General features: G+C 39.1%; 2 protein-coding genes and 1 long non-coding RNA gene across 4 annotated transcripts; 1 reads left to right on the forward strand and 2 right to left on the reverse strand.

Annotated features, from left to right (window-relative positions):
- Positions 1-12: 12 nt before the first annotated feature.
- Positions 13-7055, reverse strand: LOC134194290 (uncharacterized). Its single transcript, XR_009972185.1, has 3 exons — positions 6943-7055; positions 6794-6867; positions 13-296 (listed from the first exon to the last, which is right to left on the reverse strand). It is a non-coding gene; the product is annotated as an uncharacterized LOC134194290 (long non-coding RNA).
- A 1273-nt stretch (positions 7056-8328) lies between these two features.
- LOC134194114 (uncharacterized) lies at positions 8329-10435 on the forward strand. 2 transcript variants are annotated; one of them, XM_062663021.1, is made up of 3 exons: positions 8329-8419; positions 8539-9490; positions 9567-10435. In XM_062663021.1, the coding sequence occupies exons 2-3, from the start codon at positions 8567-8569 to the stop codon at positions 9660-9662; spliced, it is 1020 nt and encodes a 339-aa protein (XP_062519005.1). In that variant the 5' UTR covers positions 8329-8419; positions 8539-8566; the 3' UTR covers positions 9663-10435. The 2 variants fall into 2 exon arrangements, with proteins under 2 accessions (XP_062519005.1, XP_062519004.1); XM_062663020.1 differs by having other exon boundaries at positions 8539-10435.
- A 1134-nt stretch (positions 10436-11569) lies between these two features.
- Positions 11570-14960, reverse strand: LOC134193959 (N-sulphoglucosamine sulphohydrolase-like). The gene is made up of 14 exons (XM_062662832.1): positions 14838-14960; positions 14665-14767; positions 14549-14595; positions 14296-14394; positions 14169-14242; positions 14013-14106; positions 13782-13942; positions 13581-13702; positions 13492-13514; positions 13257-13432; positions 13107-13202; positions 12926-13045; positions 12759-12859; positions 11570-11850 (listed from the first exon to the last, which is right to left on the reverse strand). Exons 1-14 carry the CDS (start codon positions 14947-14949, stop codon positions 11718-11720), a joined length of 1461 nt encoding a protein of 486 aa, XP_062518816.1. The 5' UTR covers positions 14950-14960; the 3' UTR covers positions 11570-11717.
- Positions 14961-15172: the final 212 nt, after the last annotated feature.

Raw genomic sequence — 15172 nt, forward strand, 5'->3', positions numbered from 1 at the left:
GTATTCACAGTATCTTATACCATGCTCAAATTGACCACAAATAGAACTACGTATATACAAGCACAAAACATTATCATGTTACTTTGAGTCTTTCTTCAACATCTAGAGCGTACACTGTTATATCCAACTGGTAATGACTATAACTGGCTAAGATTGAGTTATGTGAATACAGCATTGTAAAGTGGTAAACAAACGTCATAAATCTGGTAAGAAATGTCACAGCAGTCGCTAGATGTTGCTAGAGAGTACTTTGACATGTCATTCCCCGATCCACCTTCCAATATTCTTCACACATCCTATACACACAATACAAAATACTAAGCATCTCATTCTTCACGTAAATTTTTGAATCTCTTTCTGCGCATTGTAGTGTTCTGTCTAAGTGACTAGATGATTTTAGTTAGCATTTCATGTCCCATTTAATTATGAGATTGTACATTACATGAACTAGTTACTTGTAATCACATGTACCACACATCCTTGCTAACTACCGATAGCTAAAGCATGCTACTTTTAGAGTGTGCCTACACTATCTTGTTTAGACAGTATAGATATCAACCAATATGCATGAGAATTTGTTCCTGTCCAGAATACCACAAATTATATTAGCTCACCACTACTCATGTTAACTGAATTCACAACTACAAATGTCGATGAGTAATACTCTGCCACCTAGCTGCAGTAAAGTAATAAAAATACTTCGAGTTGAATGAGTTTGTTCCTTAATTTAATGTCCATTCTCCTGTCTAAGTTGTGTCCTCCCACAGGTTATTCAAGAAGACAAGTGGTTCAACAAGGTCTGTCACATTCCTGACACTTTGAATCTTGAACTCTTGAGCTTGAGTAAGATACAGCAATTTCAACAAATTCTGTCAGACAAGCCAGCCTCTGCTGTGGCATTTGGTGACGTGACTACAGTAGCTACCAAATGTCTAGACTGGCATGTGACAGATGGTTACCTGATATACTGCTTGAAGGTATGGCATCGCTTCTCAATTGCTCATTACAAGATTGTCTTTGCCTTGTGCTATCCAAAGTTTGCTAATTCACGCTGAACACATCCATAGCATTAGGTCTGAACAACAGAAAGAAGATTAGACTTATATTCCTGATTGTCAACGTACAAATTGATGCCATAACTGGATCTTCTGTTGCATCAAATACATTGATGAGTGGGAATCATTGGACAGTGGTTGCTTTAGATTTGAATTCAAAAGCTTCCTTCTATGGTGACCCATTGGGATACCCAGTTCCTACCAACTTGCTGGTAGAACTAATACAAACACTGGACTATGTAAGCACTGCCTTAGGTGAGTGGATATTCACGATTTGATTCCTATGCATAGGCCGACATTTGAAAGATGGAAAACACGCATGATCAAGGCATTGCAAAAATTTCCCAATACAAACATGTTCTTCTCTTTGTGGGGTTATTGCCTTTGTTTTTGTGGTAGTTGCAGCATTTTCTCCAGAGAATCTGTGTGCACACATCTGTTCACCACAGCTGTCCTTCTATGTGACAAAGCAAAACTCAAACTTTACCTTCAACCAGGGTTCTCCCCAGGATTTCAGGAAAGCGTAGTGCTAGCCCCTCCCTAAGACCACGCCCATACAATGACGTCACGACAAAGTCTCAATTGCAATACTAATCTATTATCAATATATTAGACTTGCTGCTGAGAATCGTCTATCCTAGTTGTTGTTTACAGGCTGTCAGGTATCAGTAACCCATTAGTTGGAAGAGTACGAATTTAGCATGGACAGCTGTTGAAGTCAAGATATTGCTGTGACTTGCAACCATGCACTGACAAACCTGTTAACTAGTCTACTAAGTAGCAGTGCACGCCTGCTATAGATACACACTGTGACACAATTGAATGCAAAAACACAATGACATACTATTTATTCGTAATCATTGCTTCAAACAGTGACTGAGTATATACCCCAAGGTTGCTGCTACGTTAGAGAGTATAAGCAAAACTGTGTTCAATCTTACAATCTGTCCACTGTATAATGAAATCATGCTGACTCTGTTACAATATTGTAATGCATCTGTTCCTCTTGGAAGCCCACTCCACAAATGCAGCGTTAAAGTCAAAGTCTTCTAAACAGGGACCTTCAATAGAGATAAACAGCAGCTGCACTGTGATTTTGTTGCTCAGACGGGGTTTCTCAGAGGTGTCTTTATCCTATCCAGTTCAGAAAAGCCCTCTCACAGTCAGCAGTGGAAGCACGGATTAGCTGGGCAATGGCTGCAAGGTTACAAATGTTTGGAAACACTAAGGAAAGGTTCTCTTTCTTCACAATTGTAGCCATCACATCTTGTTCTGTATGGCAAAGAATTTGCACTTTGAAGTGGCACAGCTGTTGGAATCTGACTGGAACTATTTTTGCAAAGTGGTCAATCAGCGGTCCTATTCAGTATTGGCTTTCTTCAAGCCGCCTACTTAGTAAGCAGGTTCTAAACATGGAAATTACATCATTTAGATTACATTTCCTTCACATGCACTTGCTATCCCGTATCTGGAGCATATCTAGACAATCTCAAATCAGTGATCTCTGAGAGTGAAGTAGAAATTCAAGCATGGCGCAATGCTACGTACGCTCAAACGCCCTGGGGAGAACCCTGCTTCAACCAAGCCCTTATACTCACTACCTGACGAATACCTTAGCAGTATGGCTGCTTTCTGATCAAATAAAAATTTCAAATATCCTAGATAAGTGCATATTAGCTGATGAAAACTTGTAGTCTCAGCAAATCAAAAGCCACCATCTCAAGCAACCTGAACGCCAGAAGCTTTGCTTAAGTCTGAGTAAAACTTTCAAGACCAAACTTTCAGGAGAAAATGTAACTCTTCAGCAGCTTCACCATGCAAAGCAACTACTGATTGGCCCTCCTGCTATATGCCTGACAAAGCAAACAATGTTGGAAGAAAAAATTCACTCTTGCTAAGGCCGTTTCAGCTGGCAAGGGGAATCCTTTCTTTTCTAATGTAACCTGGTGCACTTCTAATGAGAGTCATTCACAAAGTACAGAAGCTGACAATGTCAGTGAAACCTCCATGTCTGTAGTAGAACAACAGTCAGTTTATGTGAAGAGATGCACTTTAAGCACAGACACACTTCAACAATTTCAAACTACCAGTGAAGCCAATCTAGAGCACCCACTTGATGCCAAACAAGAGTGCAAATCTGATTCAGGCCTCCCTACCAGTATCATGCCCTTGCTCCCTCAGCGGTACAACTATTTTGTTGACTCATATTGTCAGCATGAATTGGAAAGTTTCCTAGGAGCTAAAACAAGCAACTTTACTCTAGAAGCATGGACAAGTGCCAATTGTGAAACTGCAGCTGTCCAGTGGATTACACATTTTGAAGAGGTTTCAAAAACCACCTATCAAATCACTACAGGTTTCAAAGCAAAAGGATGGCGGCTCCTTTTTAAAACTGTTCGTCATTGTCATCATTACAGGAAACGGAAAACTCTGTCACAAATGTCCACAGAAAGGAAGTGCAAACTAAAGAAAACCACCATACATTGTTCCACACAAGACAAAAAGTCAATGTGTCCTAGCACTTCAATAGTTAGGGTATACCCACCTGAGGCATCTAGAATCTCAGACCACCCTAAATATCTTGCCTTAACAATCACATACCACCCAATCCACAGTGGCCATGCGCTCAGCTTTAGGCCAGTCACAGAAGCTGTAAAAAAGTGAAAATTAGTCTCTTTGAGTCTGGCAGCTCTGCTGCCTCTGCAAAACATGAATACTTGACCCAGCTCCAACTGAAAAGTAATCCACAAGTAGTTGAGAGCACTCTTGCAGACAGAGCCATAACCCCAAATGTACGAGACATTCAACGCCTCTTTAGAAAATGGCAATCAGACAACATTGGACAAGAAAATGGACAGGCTATGTTTGAGCGACTGCTCGAGGTAGTACAACGATACAACAAGGAACATGAAAAAAGAGGGCGGGCGAGTACTTCTTCAACCTTATGAAGCAGCAGCTGAAATGAACATGGATGAACCGAAACCGAAACCAGAAAGACTGATGCCATGCCCTTCCTTTTAGCTCTAGTCACTTCTCTCATGGCCAGAGTCCATGAAATGGTCACACAAAGTGCAAAGCCAGTCTTTTGTGACTCAACAGCCAGTCTTGATAACTTGAACACAGCCGTGTTCATACTTAGCTGCGGCACATCAGTAGGAGCTCTACCACTTGCTGCAGTTATGACATCCAGTGAAGATGCTGTTACCTTGTCAGCATGGTTTACAGCACTGTGCCACATACTGCCCAAGTGTGCATTTTTGGAAGAGTCCGAAATCTTGGACCACTAGCATTATTGACAGACGACTGTGCAAGCGAACGGATTGCTCTAAAGAGTACATGGCCTCAAGCAGAATTACACCTATGTGTCTTTCATTTTTTACAAACTATATGAAGATGGCTTTGGAGCTCAAAATTCTGGTATCTGTGGTACAGACAGAATTACCTGTATGGCACTAACAAAACAACTTGTTTATGCCCCAAGTGAGCAAACATTGACTGAAATTAAACGTCAAGTAGACAAAAGCCCTTTTCAGACATTCAAAAAAGAGACTAGGTGATTACTGGCAACAGAGGAAAGAATGGGCTGTGTGTTTCCGAAAGAACTTTCTCACACGAGGCAACTATATATACTAATCATTATTCAGAGGCTAGCATACGCATCAGAAAAGACATCCTTTTCCAAAGGAATAAAGCTTGGAATGTGGTACAAATGTTCAACCTTCTCACACAGACTTGCGAACTGTATTACCAGTTATGTTTAATATCTGTTGCCACAAACAGATTAGATCATTTTGTCTATACAAGATTTACTGTGATAGGAGTAAAAGCGTGCACCATTCCATCTGACGACATTGTCGCATCAGATGACCCAGACGTTTACACTGGTGTGAGTCAGTCAGATAAAATTACAATGTGGGAGTAGACTTACAACTGGGTGAGTGCACCTGTCCCATTGGAATGCAAAGTCAACCTTGCAAACACCAATTTGCAGCAGCAATGAAGTATCGCAAAAGCAGTGTCAATACTATCCCAACGTGTTCACCTCAAGGCCGTCAGCTTTTTGCAGCAGTGGCATTACCACTGCCAACCCATTTCCTTCTACAGTAGTGTCCACCAAAAAGCAGAAGAAGAACATCTAAAGTCTCTTTCCATCAGTATGAATTGGTCTGACGAAGATAGAAAACGTTCCTTTGAAAAAATTGCTCCTTGTTCCTGTGAAACAACTGAAGTGGCAACTGCAGCTGATGACAATATTGATTTTAGCAATACATTTCAAGAGATCAAGCACAACCAATTAACACAGGAAGCTATGAAAATTCAAGGAACGTTATTGAAAGAGTACTACAAGTCACTAAAGATATCAAGGACAGACTGCATGAAAGTCATGTCACAGACAGCTTCATAGCTGCAGTAGAAAGGTTTTGTTCCAATTATTGAAAACTACAAGGCAAAGGAATCCACTCACCTGGTACACAGCAGCGACTGCTTTCTGTTCCACACATGTTTGGTAAAGAGGTGGGAGTCAGAAAACAAAAGAAGAAGATTTGAGTGCAACCTACTGCTGTGCTAGATGACACTTCAAGTCCTTTTCTACCCGTCCAGCATCAGCAGGACGTCCAAGTTTGTTCATGAAAGCCAAAACTACAACCAACATATTCAACAGAAACATTATCCCCAAACGAAGCCACCAGAGAGCAAGAAGAAACCACAATCTGACAATAAGTTTGAAAACAAATACTCCTAATGCCTTCTAAACTGTACAGAGATTTTTTGAGTTGAGGAAACTGTTTATGTTATACTGTTTATGTGATATAAAGAGAGAAACAGATTGTAATTGCAGTGTTCAGAATGAGTGTTCAAAACAAGTCATTCCAGTTTTATGTCCAGCAAACTGTGCACCCACTAGAGTGCTTTAATTAGTGTGTTTGTGGATTAAATTAAATTAAAACACACTCATTGTGTGTGTTTTAATTTTATTGTTAAAATGAATCATGGATTGATTCTATGTATTTTAGTCTCATAAAAACTGTGTTCTGTGGCAACAGGCTGTCCGCATCAACAACTTCCTGTAATCCTGCCTGTTTGCCATACATTTCTTATGCAAACAAATTAATTGCAGTAACAGCAGAGTACATGATTAATAAACAGGTTCTTCTGCAATAGTTACTAGTATATACAGTAGTGGACAAAAGTATTTGTCGGGTAGTTTTTGTTGTTGATTTTTCATCATATTGTAGACTACAGAATGGAAACAAGTGCTGATATGAGCATAAATTGATAAGTTAGTTTGTTTTCAAAGGTTGTAATATTGTTTGCATTGAATATGCTTTGATAAGTTGTAATGTAAACTTAATTAATCTGTTTTAACTAGGTTGTAACAATAATCTTAATTAAATTGCAACAACCAACTGATTTAGACTCAATTCTGTACCAATTATCTTGATTTTCCCATTGCATGACAAACATTGACCAAGAAGTCGCTTTATTAATATTTTGTGCTTCCACACAAACACAAACATCCTAAAAACCCTTGAAATTTCTTGCCTGGCAAATACTTTGTCCACTACTGTATATACACACATATAAATTATAAATCACTATTTGTTAAATCACATTGAAGGTTCAAAAATACTACCATAAATACATAAATTGTGCTTTAATGTTACTGAATACTGTATTCTAATAAATTAATAATTAGTTAATTAACTAATATCAATTAGCTAGCAAGATGTACAAACCTCTGCCGTCTTGTATGATAGTTGCATCACGAAAAGCTTTTCTGGAGTCAATTGTTTCTCGAGAAAGTCGATTTCTGCAAAGAAAACGGTTTGTAGCAACCAACATTCCCCATATTGGGGCTCTCCTTTAACTAGGCACTGTTGCTTACTCAGTGTGGTAACTGACTGCAGAGAAAGCGCAATTCCCGCGATCTGTCAACCTAACACCTCACATTTCGAACTACTAGCCATTTGTGCACGTGAGAATGGTCTACTGTGGACGTGCAAGTTAAACTTATCCGGGCTATATACCCGGGATGTGTGTGTGAAGTGGACCAAAAAAATTTGCCCGAGTACAGTGTAGCGCCGATTAGGCCGAGGGTACGTGCACGGCCATAGGTCGATCATATAGATATATATGCATTTAAATGAGATAATTCCTTGGTTTCATTAAGTTAATTTAAAATTTTTTAAGAGCTTCATCACTAGTTCTTGTCTTGTAGCCAGAATAGACTATTGTAAAAATTTACACACTAGTTATGTGCATTTATTGTATTGCTGTTGAATTAGAGAATGAGGATGTAGATAGCCTACTAATTAATGTAGCAGCTGATCTAGGCCAACCACAAATCCAATAATGTTTAACGTGGATCAGAGATCAAACATTTTGATGTTGAACATCTAACTAAGCACAAACTGTAGCCTACACGTACTATTGCTACTACATATCTAGTCAGCTGCGTCGATGCAGTCATCAATTGGCATGGAAAAAACGTATAACATCAGGAGACTTATTTTTAATATAAAGTATTATGTTGAAATTACTTTTTAAAACCATCGACTACTTATAACTTGTAAACAAAAAATATGTTTTCAAATACTTAAATAGTCAAAAAACTTATCCTACAATACAATCCTACAGTATAGAAGGAAGATAATTTTACAAAAGGGCCGAAAAGGCAGGAATGTTTAAACCTTTAGATAAAGAATAAGGAAACAGAAAATAAGTACACTAATATTTGAAAACAAATTTGTGAAATAAATGCATAGTAATTATAGGTTTCTAGATCGAGTACTCTTAGAAAGCCAACAGTAAACTTAACTAAATAAATGGAATAACCTTTCATCTAACTAGAATTGTAACATGTTTTCTATCTTTTTCTAATTACATATTTTCTACTCTAATTAAAAGTGTCTACTTGTGATGTCTTCTTTAACTTTTCTTAAAAGATGAACCATCATCCATTTTATCAATATTGCGTTTTAGATTACTTGATTTAATTAAGACAGAGTATATCACAACAACAAGCAGCACACTATATCTAAACGTTTCACGTACGTACGTATTATTTAATCTTTCGAAGTAATAAAAATATACATTTTGATCTCACAAGTTGAAATTGAATCGTTTATCGGTAAACTTTAGGAAAGTTCGCAGTCAATTAACGTAACGACCTTTGGCTTAGCCCCGTCCCCAGACTCACGTGAGCTTGCCGGTGTTCAGTTCCCGTATGAGGCTTTCCACCTTACACATGTCCTTAATCACGTGACATCTGCTTACTCAGCGTGTTGTTGGTCACTCTATAGCCTGAACGGCTAGTCTGGTTCACAATCTTTAGACACGCAGCAGTACACAAGTACACGTACGTAAGTATATTTTACAAATCTTTGATGATTTGTTCTCTAGACGTTTACGTATACGCTCCACATAATTGTAGATAGTTACAGCTAGTACCTAAACTTTCATTTGGATAATTTCGATACAGGTAGACGTCTAATGGTGAATTTATCGTTATGGGAGATGGAATAACCGAGACGACGTTTCTACACTCTCCCAGTCCTGAAAGTGATGAGGTATCTGTAGAAGCAGGTTATGGATCGACGGAAAGCTCAGAAGAACCTCATCAATTAACATTCAAAGTGGAACTAACAGATTTCTCAATACTGGTCGGGCCTGTATCTCTAGATGATCACGATGTGTTCTGGCTCAAGCAAAAAATTCAGCGTCAGTACAATGAACTTTATACAAAGCAACGAGATCTACCTATGGCTTATACCAAGAAAATCTACTGTGTAGACTTGAAACGTAAAATTTCATCTGAAGAGAGATTATCTGATTGTTTTTCACATCCAAAGTTTATTTCTAAGAAGTGGGTACAGCTTCTGGCGGAAATGAGTAAGGAACCAATAGAGGACACAACTGCAGCCCGTGGTCACTCGAGACCATCCAGCACATTGGCATTTGAGATCACAGAGGCTGCTAATACTACCGAACGTAGAAGTGAAATTACTCAGTCTGCTACCGGTGCTACAAGCAGTAATAGAGATGATGCAAGCAGACAGTACACTGTTGAGAATCTGCGGCTGTTCTACTGTATTTTACGTTGCTCTCTGCTGTGGAAGTCTCTCTCTAACGAATCCAGATTCGTAAAAGGAAAAAGATATTTAAGTCAATCAATGGTCATTCTCGTGGCCATCTTTTATATGTATTTAGTGATTCACAACCCCTTTCTCATTCATCAAGAAGTCTCTTTCAGTTCATCATCTAATAATACGACCAGCAGTGTCGTTAATATCTATTTTGTCGTACAAGGATTACGTTATCTGGTTTTATACGCACTTGGCATGTGGATTTGTAAAATTTCGCACATTCATCACGTATTCACAAAGAGCTCTCTGCACTTGGCTGGAGAAGAGAATCAAACCCAGTGGAATGAGGTGAGCACATTTCTGTCACGACGAGCGATCATAAGCATTATGTTGATTCTTCTACCTTCACTTACAATCGTTCCAGTATTACGCAGCGACATTGATTCAGAATACTGTCGTTACAACTTGCAAGAAGAAGATACACAAAAGTTCGTACATATTGCATTACCAATCGAAGTAGCATTCTACGTGCTTTTCTCCGTCGTTACACTTCCCGTATTTCTAACCGTTTTGTGTATCGCCAAAGTTCATGCAGAAGAACTCCAAACATTTTCTCGTCGTATGCTGACGTGGAGAGAAGACGAGGACAGCGCTGAGGATCTTGTACGTAATATTCAAGGAGCAGTTCGGTATTCATCAGATCGGTTGCAATGCATCTTGACAACATACTGCCTGGTCATGATATTTTAGATAAATGCCTGCGGTTGGATTGCTGTGCACGAATGGATTGTTTTAGTGTCATCAAAAACTATTGACAAAGATTGCTGGATGCTTTTTGATGCAATTCGATACACTATCATATTTATAACTCAACTAGTTTGGTTTTACTTCTATCCACTTTTCTACTTTGGCAAATTGCCCAACATTTTGACGACACTTGTTTCTGATATTTCTATTATCAGCTGCAATGACCAAACCAGAAATGGATATTTGCTCAAAAATCGGGAAATACGAGAGAAGATGGCGAACATGATTTCCGCTGGTTTGACACACGAACCACGTTTTGTTGTATTTAGGTGTGTCTCACTTACTGCAGCTAAGGCGATTTTAATCACTTGTTTTGCGCCCATTCTTCCAATAATTTGGACCGGTGTTTTCCTCACTAATAAACACTACATTACATAATTATTTAGGTTTTTTTAATTATATTGTTATGCAAATCAATTATTTTAATGTAAATTACGTCATGTCAATACAACGTTATGCATATTATTTATCTAGCAAAATACATCTTCAGGGGCGGTGGAGCGAGTTGCACGTTGGGGCGGGACATAGAGTACACATGAGCTTTCAGTAGGCTTTTCCTGCGCTTTCTAATGTTGACTTGACTTTGATTTCGCAGACGTTGATCCTCAAGTTGGGGAATTCCCCCCCCCCACCGCATCCCCCAGCTGCTCCGCCACCACCATGAGTGCACAGACTACAGTTTAACGCTAAGACTGTCTGCTGAAAATCATTGAGCAAGCAGAAAACAGATCTTTGAGCATGGTTTGGTGTAAACATATCTCTAGAACGATAGAATTCCCTATGTACGTCCAACGTATTTTAGTAACATCGTGCTTTATTGCTTGCAAAACTATGCTGTGCATGCAAGCTACTAAAGCTTCAGCATAAGCCACATATCTAGTTATAATTACTGAGTCCTGTTAGGGTCTACAGTTGGCACCCCACCCTAACTGATACGGGGACAACTTGTGATTACCATAACTGGTCCCCCGGACCAGTTGTGGTTTCCATGATAGTCTATTGCCGCAAGTGGTTTCGAACCCTAACCCTAACTCTAAATCTAACCCTAAGCCTATATAACCCTAACCCTAGCCCCGGACCAGTCATGGTTAGCACCAGTTGTCGAGTGACAGTGCCACTAATTTGAAGGCTAGAAGATATTAGACGTCTGTTGGACTGTATACTTCCATTCCTTCTTCAGTCGTCGAACAGACCGGCAATAGAACAGAATGCGTATACCATGTAGAGGTGAGGGTTAGAGTAATCAACATGCGTATATATGCATCTATCCATGCTTGGTGATCACCAAACTCATGTGTCCTGTACATACATGTAGGTAATTAACTAATATGTGGCAAAACGTTTTGATATCTTGACGCGCCAGATTTGCATGAGATATCAAGACTCTTGCTTAAAGCATGCATATCTGGTGCGTCAAGATATCAAGACTTTTGCCATCTAGACATAACATTCCATACGTCCACTCAAATGCATCATCTTTTAAGGTTGTAGAACCACACTAAATGAGACACTTAAATAGACTCGAGCCAGTCTCTCCCCGCCTTCGTCATTCCCCGGATTGTAGGATTGTATTGACAATCCGGACAATCCCGGGAATGACAAAAGCAGGGAGAGACTGGCTCGAGTCTAACACTTAAACGCTTCAGCACCAGCCACGTATACTTCCAGTTCGAAAGTCTCACTATAATGGCCAAACAACCACCGTCAAAAACTAAAATTGCAAAAAAACTGTTACAACATTGTTGGAGTTGAGAAATCAGTCAGTTGTTCATTCGTGGGTGTACTTGACCATCCAAGGATCGTTTGTCTTATGCTGCCATGTCTTGAGCTGTTGTTGAAGGGATTGAAGAGTTTCTGTGTGAGCTGTGTCATCAGCTAAATTATGCAGCTCCATTGGATCACTGAGGTGCAACAAAATCAAAACATGCATAAATAGAAAACAGTTAACGACATGAATTACTCATCTACTTATTTACCTAATTATTATACCATCACACACACACACACACACAAACACACACACACACACACACACACACTGGCACGCACAAGCACACACACCCACACACTCACACGCAAGCGCAAGCCCAAGCACACACACACTCACACGCAAGCCCAAGCACACGCATGCACACATGCACACACACAGACACACAGACACACAGACACACACACACACACACACACACACACACACACACACACAAACACACACACACACACACACACACACACACACACACACACACACACACACATGCTCACACACAGAAAGACAGACAGACAGACAGACAGACAGACAGACACACACACACACACACACACACACACACACACACACACACACACACACACACACAACACACTGAAACAACTGGTAAGCAGTATGTCTGTATAGAATACAGCTATACTCTGCTGCTCCTAACGTTTTTCGAGTAATAATGTTTTCAAAAATTTTGCCTTCCAAAAATAATAGGCTAACAGAAAAATAATATTCTGGTTTCCAAAATTGTCCACTGTCCGGTTTTTGGGTTTTGCGCGTGCGCAAGAAACATCATTAAAATGGCCACTAGATGGAAGTGTGCAGCTCAAGATGCCAACTATAGAAATGTTTAGAGAATTGAATTAGTTTGAAAGAATAAATAAACTAATAATTAAATCAAAAAATGACTAATATTGCACATCAAGACCTCAAAAAATTAGATTCATAAAAATCCTAATTTAATTATTTCTGGAGTCTCGAAAAGAATTAGTCTTGAAAAACATTAGGAGCAGTAAGGAAATAGCTAAACCAAAATCAGATTTTTACCTTTCCAGGTTGAATAATTCCCATTTAGGTCTAAAGTAATATTGATTAATTGTTCGGTACCAGTGCTGAGCTTGACCTTGCGCTTCACGTTTCAAAACATCCTGTCAACAAAAAACATAAATCCCAAACTACATTAATCAAAATCTGCTAGCAAAATGCAATACAACCTGCCAAGTCTCACTGCCATAAAGATCCTCAGCAATTGGGTAACTAAGATTATTAGCAATATTCAGAATGAGTTTGTAAGAACCTTGATGTATGACTCGCATTGGATAATACATTGTGACCTACACAACATAAGGCAAATCCTCATAAGTACATTTTCTATTTCCTGTACAAAGTCATGACTTCATGCATTTGATGGGAAGCAAAGACAGTGTCATAATCCTTAGGATCAGCGTGACCCTCTACAACAGGCAGCAAAGAGTGTCCAGTAAGGTTTACCTACCAAACAACATACAAAGTATTCAATGAAGAAAAACTGTCCAAATATCTGACTTCCATTCCATTGAGTTTGTACGAAGGATATTTGACATCCGACCAGTCCAAGACTGTAGGCACAAGATCAAGTGAACTGGCCAACACTCGACTGTGAATCCCCTGAGCTTTAGCTGTTGGACTGTAGACAAATAACGGTTCTCCCATACCACATTCATACAGATTAGTCTTCGCAGCTGCAATCAGTAATCCTCACTCATTCGATGCACTTGAAATTAATACAGTAAAAAATTACCAGGAAATGGAATCCCATTGTCACTAGATCATAAACGTTTTTAAAATTCATTATTCACTGACAAATACATGACCCATATATCACAATACCTAAAATAAACAATAAGCGTGCTGTTCAGAAGTCCATGTTTTTTGAATGATTCAATTAGGAGCCCTATGCCTTGATCCATACGACTGATACTAGTGTATTGCTTTGTCAGATCATCACGAGCCTATAAACACTGCAACTTATAACCTTACTCAGCAATATACTTGACTAGTAATCAGATAGTTTTTGTCATGTGTACATACTGCAGGTGTGTCTGGAACGTGATAGGGCACTTTAATTTCCTCAGGTTGGTAGTATTGTGGTTTCCAGTCTGGTATGACTCCGTTATCTCCTCCTGATCCCCACACTTCACAAAATGAGCCAGCAGCCCCACCACAACGATGAGGGTCTCGAAACCCAATGTCTGAAACAATCACGTGCGACTATTTTGTAAAACAACTGTCATAATGTTATCATGTGTTCTAGGGACTTACAAAGAAAAATTGGACTTGAGTCGTGTTGACACTCATCAAGAAAACTGTCTGCCAGTTCTTTGATTAATGTAATGTTCCTTCCAAACTGACGACTCTAGGATAATACAATATTAACATATAATCAATTAAGTAATAATTATAGGTTTATTTCCTTACCATTCCTGGGTCATCAAATTCAGTTTTTGAAAAATTGAATGGATAAACAGCTTCCGGGGCTACATGCTTCTTGCCTGTAAGGACGTTTCCTTGGTTGCATTAACTTAAAAATTATTAAGTGCTTCACCAATAATTCCTGTCCTGTATCCCGCATATGCAAGAAGCATTGGAAGACTTCTGACGTCATCAAATGATCTGAAGTGGTGTGTAGCGTGCTCCAAACCATCTATGCAGTTAGTCCATGCAAAATATAAATTAATTAGATGCAGTTACCTGCTTAATAAGCAATTGAATATTAAGTAATAAATAGTGTAATTAATTAATTAAATTATTTATTAAGTACGCAATTGAACATAATTAACAGCAATAGATATACTCACACATTCCATTCTGGTGTGTTGGCATTCCAGTTAAAATCGCAGAACGGCTACACAAGTATATGTTACCTGATAGTAATATTATAAATTGATAGAATTAATTAATTAATCAATTGCACCTGGGACTGCAACTTGACACAGACGTAAATGCTCTGTCAAATATCGTACTCATAGCTCCCAGAGCGTCAATGTTAGGAGACCTTATAGCACTGTTGTTGTACACTGCCAGACATCCGAATTGTACATGTGCTCGTGTTGCACCTAGGACGACTGTTAGCTAGTAGCTAGGTACCTGATGCTTCAAAACCGCCATCATCAGCAATAAGAAATAAGACGTTCTTTTTGTTGTAGCAGCCTTGTGACACCGCCAGTAAACACCCAAACAACAAAATCGAGCCAGCCATAGTGCTAGAGGGACAAGTAGATCACGTGGTGTAATCTGATCCCCGTATCTAGATATACACATAGCTACCTAGAGAACTAGAGAATTACAAAATGCGTAGCTACATAAATTTGTAATATGTAACTACTTTGAGACTCGTGTAGCTTTCTAGACAGTTTATTTTCTCTTAATTCCTCGCCCCGCGTACACCAAAAGACTGCTCTCACATCGAAGCCAACAGTTTG

Source organism: Corticium candelabrum, chromosome 18 (genome assembly GCF_963422355.1).
Source record: "Corticium candelabrum chromosome 18, ooCorCand1.1, whole genome shotgun sequence".
Lineage (NCBI taxonomy): Eukaryota > Metazoa > Porifera > Homoscleromorpha > Homosclerophorida > Plakinidae > Corticium > Corticium candelabrum.

Excerpts from the sequence above, each read along its gene's own strand:
- LOC134194114 (XM_062663020.1), top strand. The coding sequence starts at position 8,567 with ATGGGAGATGGAATAACCGAGACGACGTTTCTACACTCTCCCAGTCCT.
- LOC134193959 (XM_062662832.1), bottom strand. The coding sequence starts at position 14,949 with ATGGCTGGCTCGATTTTGTTGTTTGGGTGTTTACTGGCGGTGTCACAA. Across the intron at positions 14,107-14,168 it reads AATTTGATGACCCAGGAATG|AGTCGTCAGTTTGGAAGGAA; the intron begins GTAAGGAAATAA and ends GTATTATCCTAG. Across the intron at positions 13,943-14,012 it reads CTCAAGTCCAATTTTTCTTT|ACATTGGGTTTCGAGACCCT; the intron begins GTAAGTCCCTAG and ends TGATTGTTTCAG.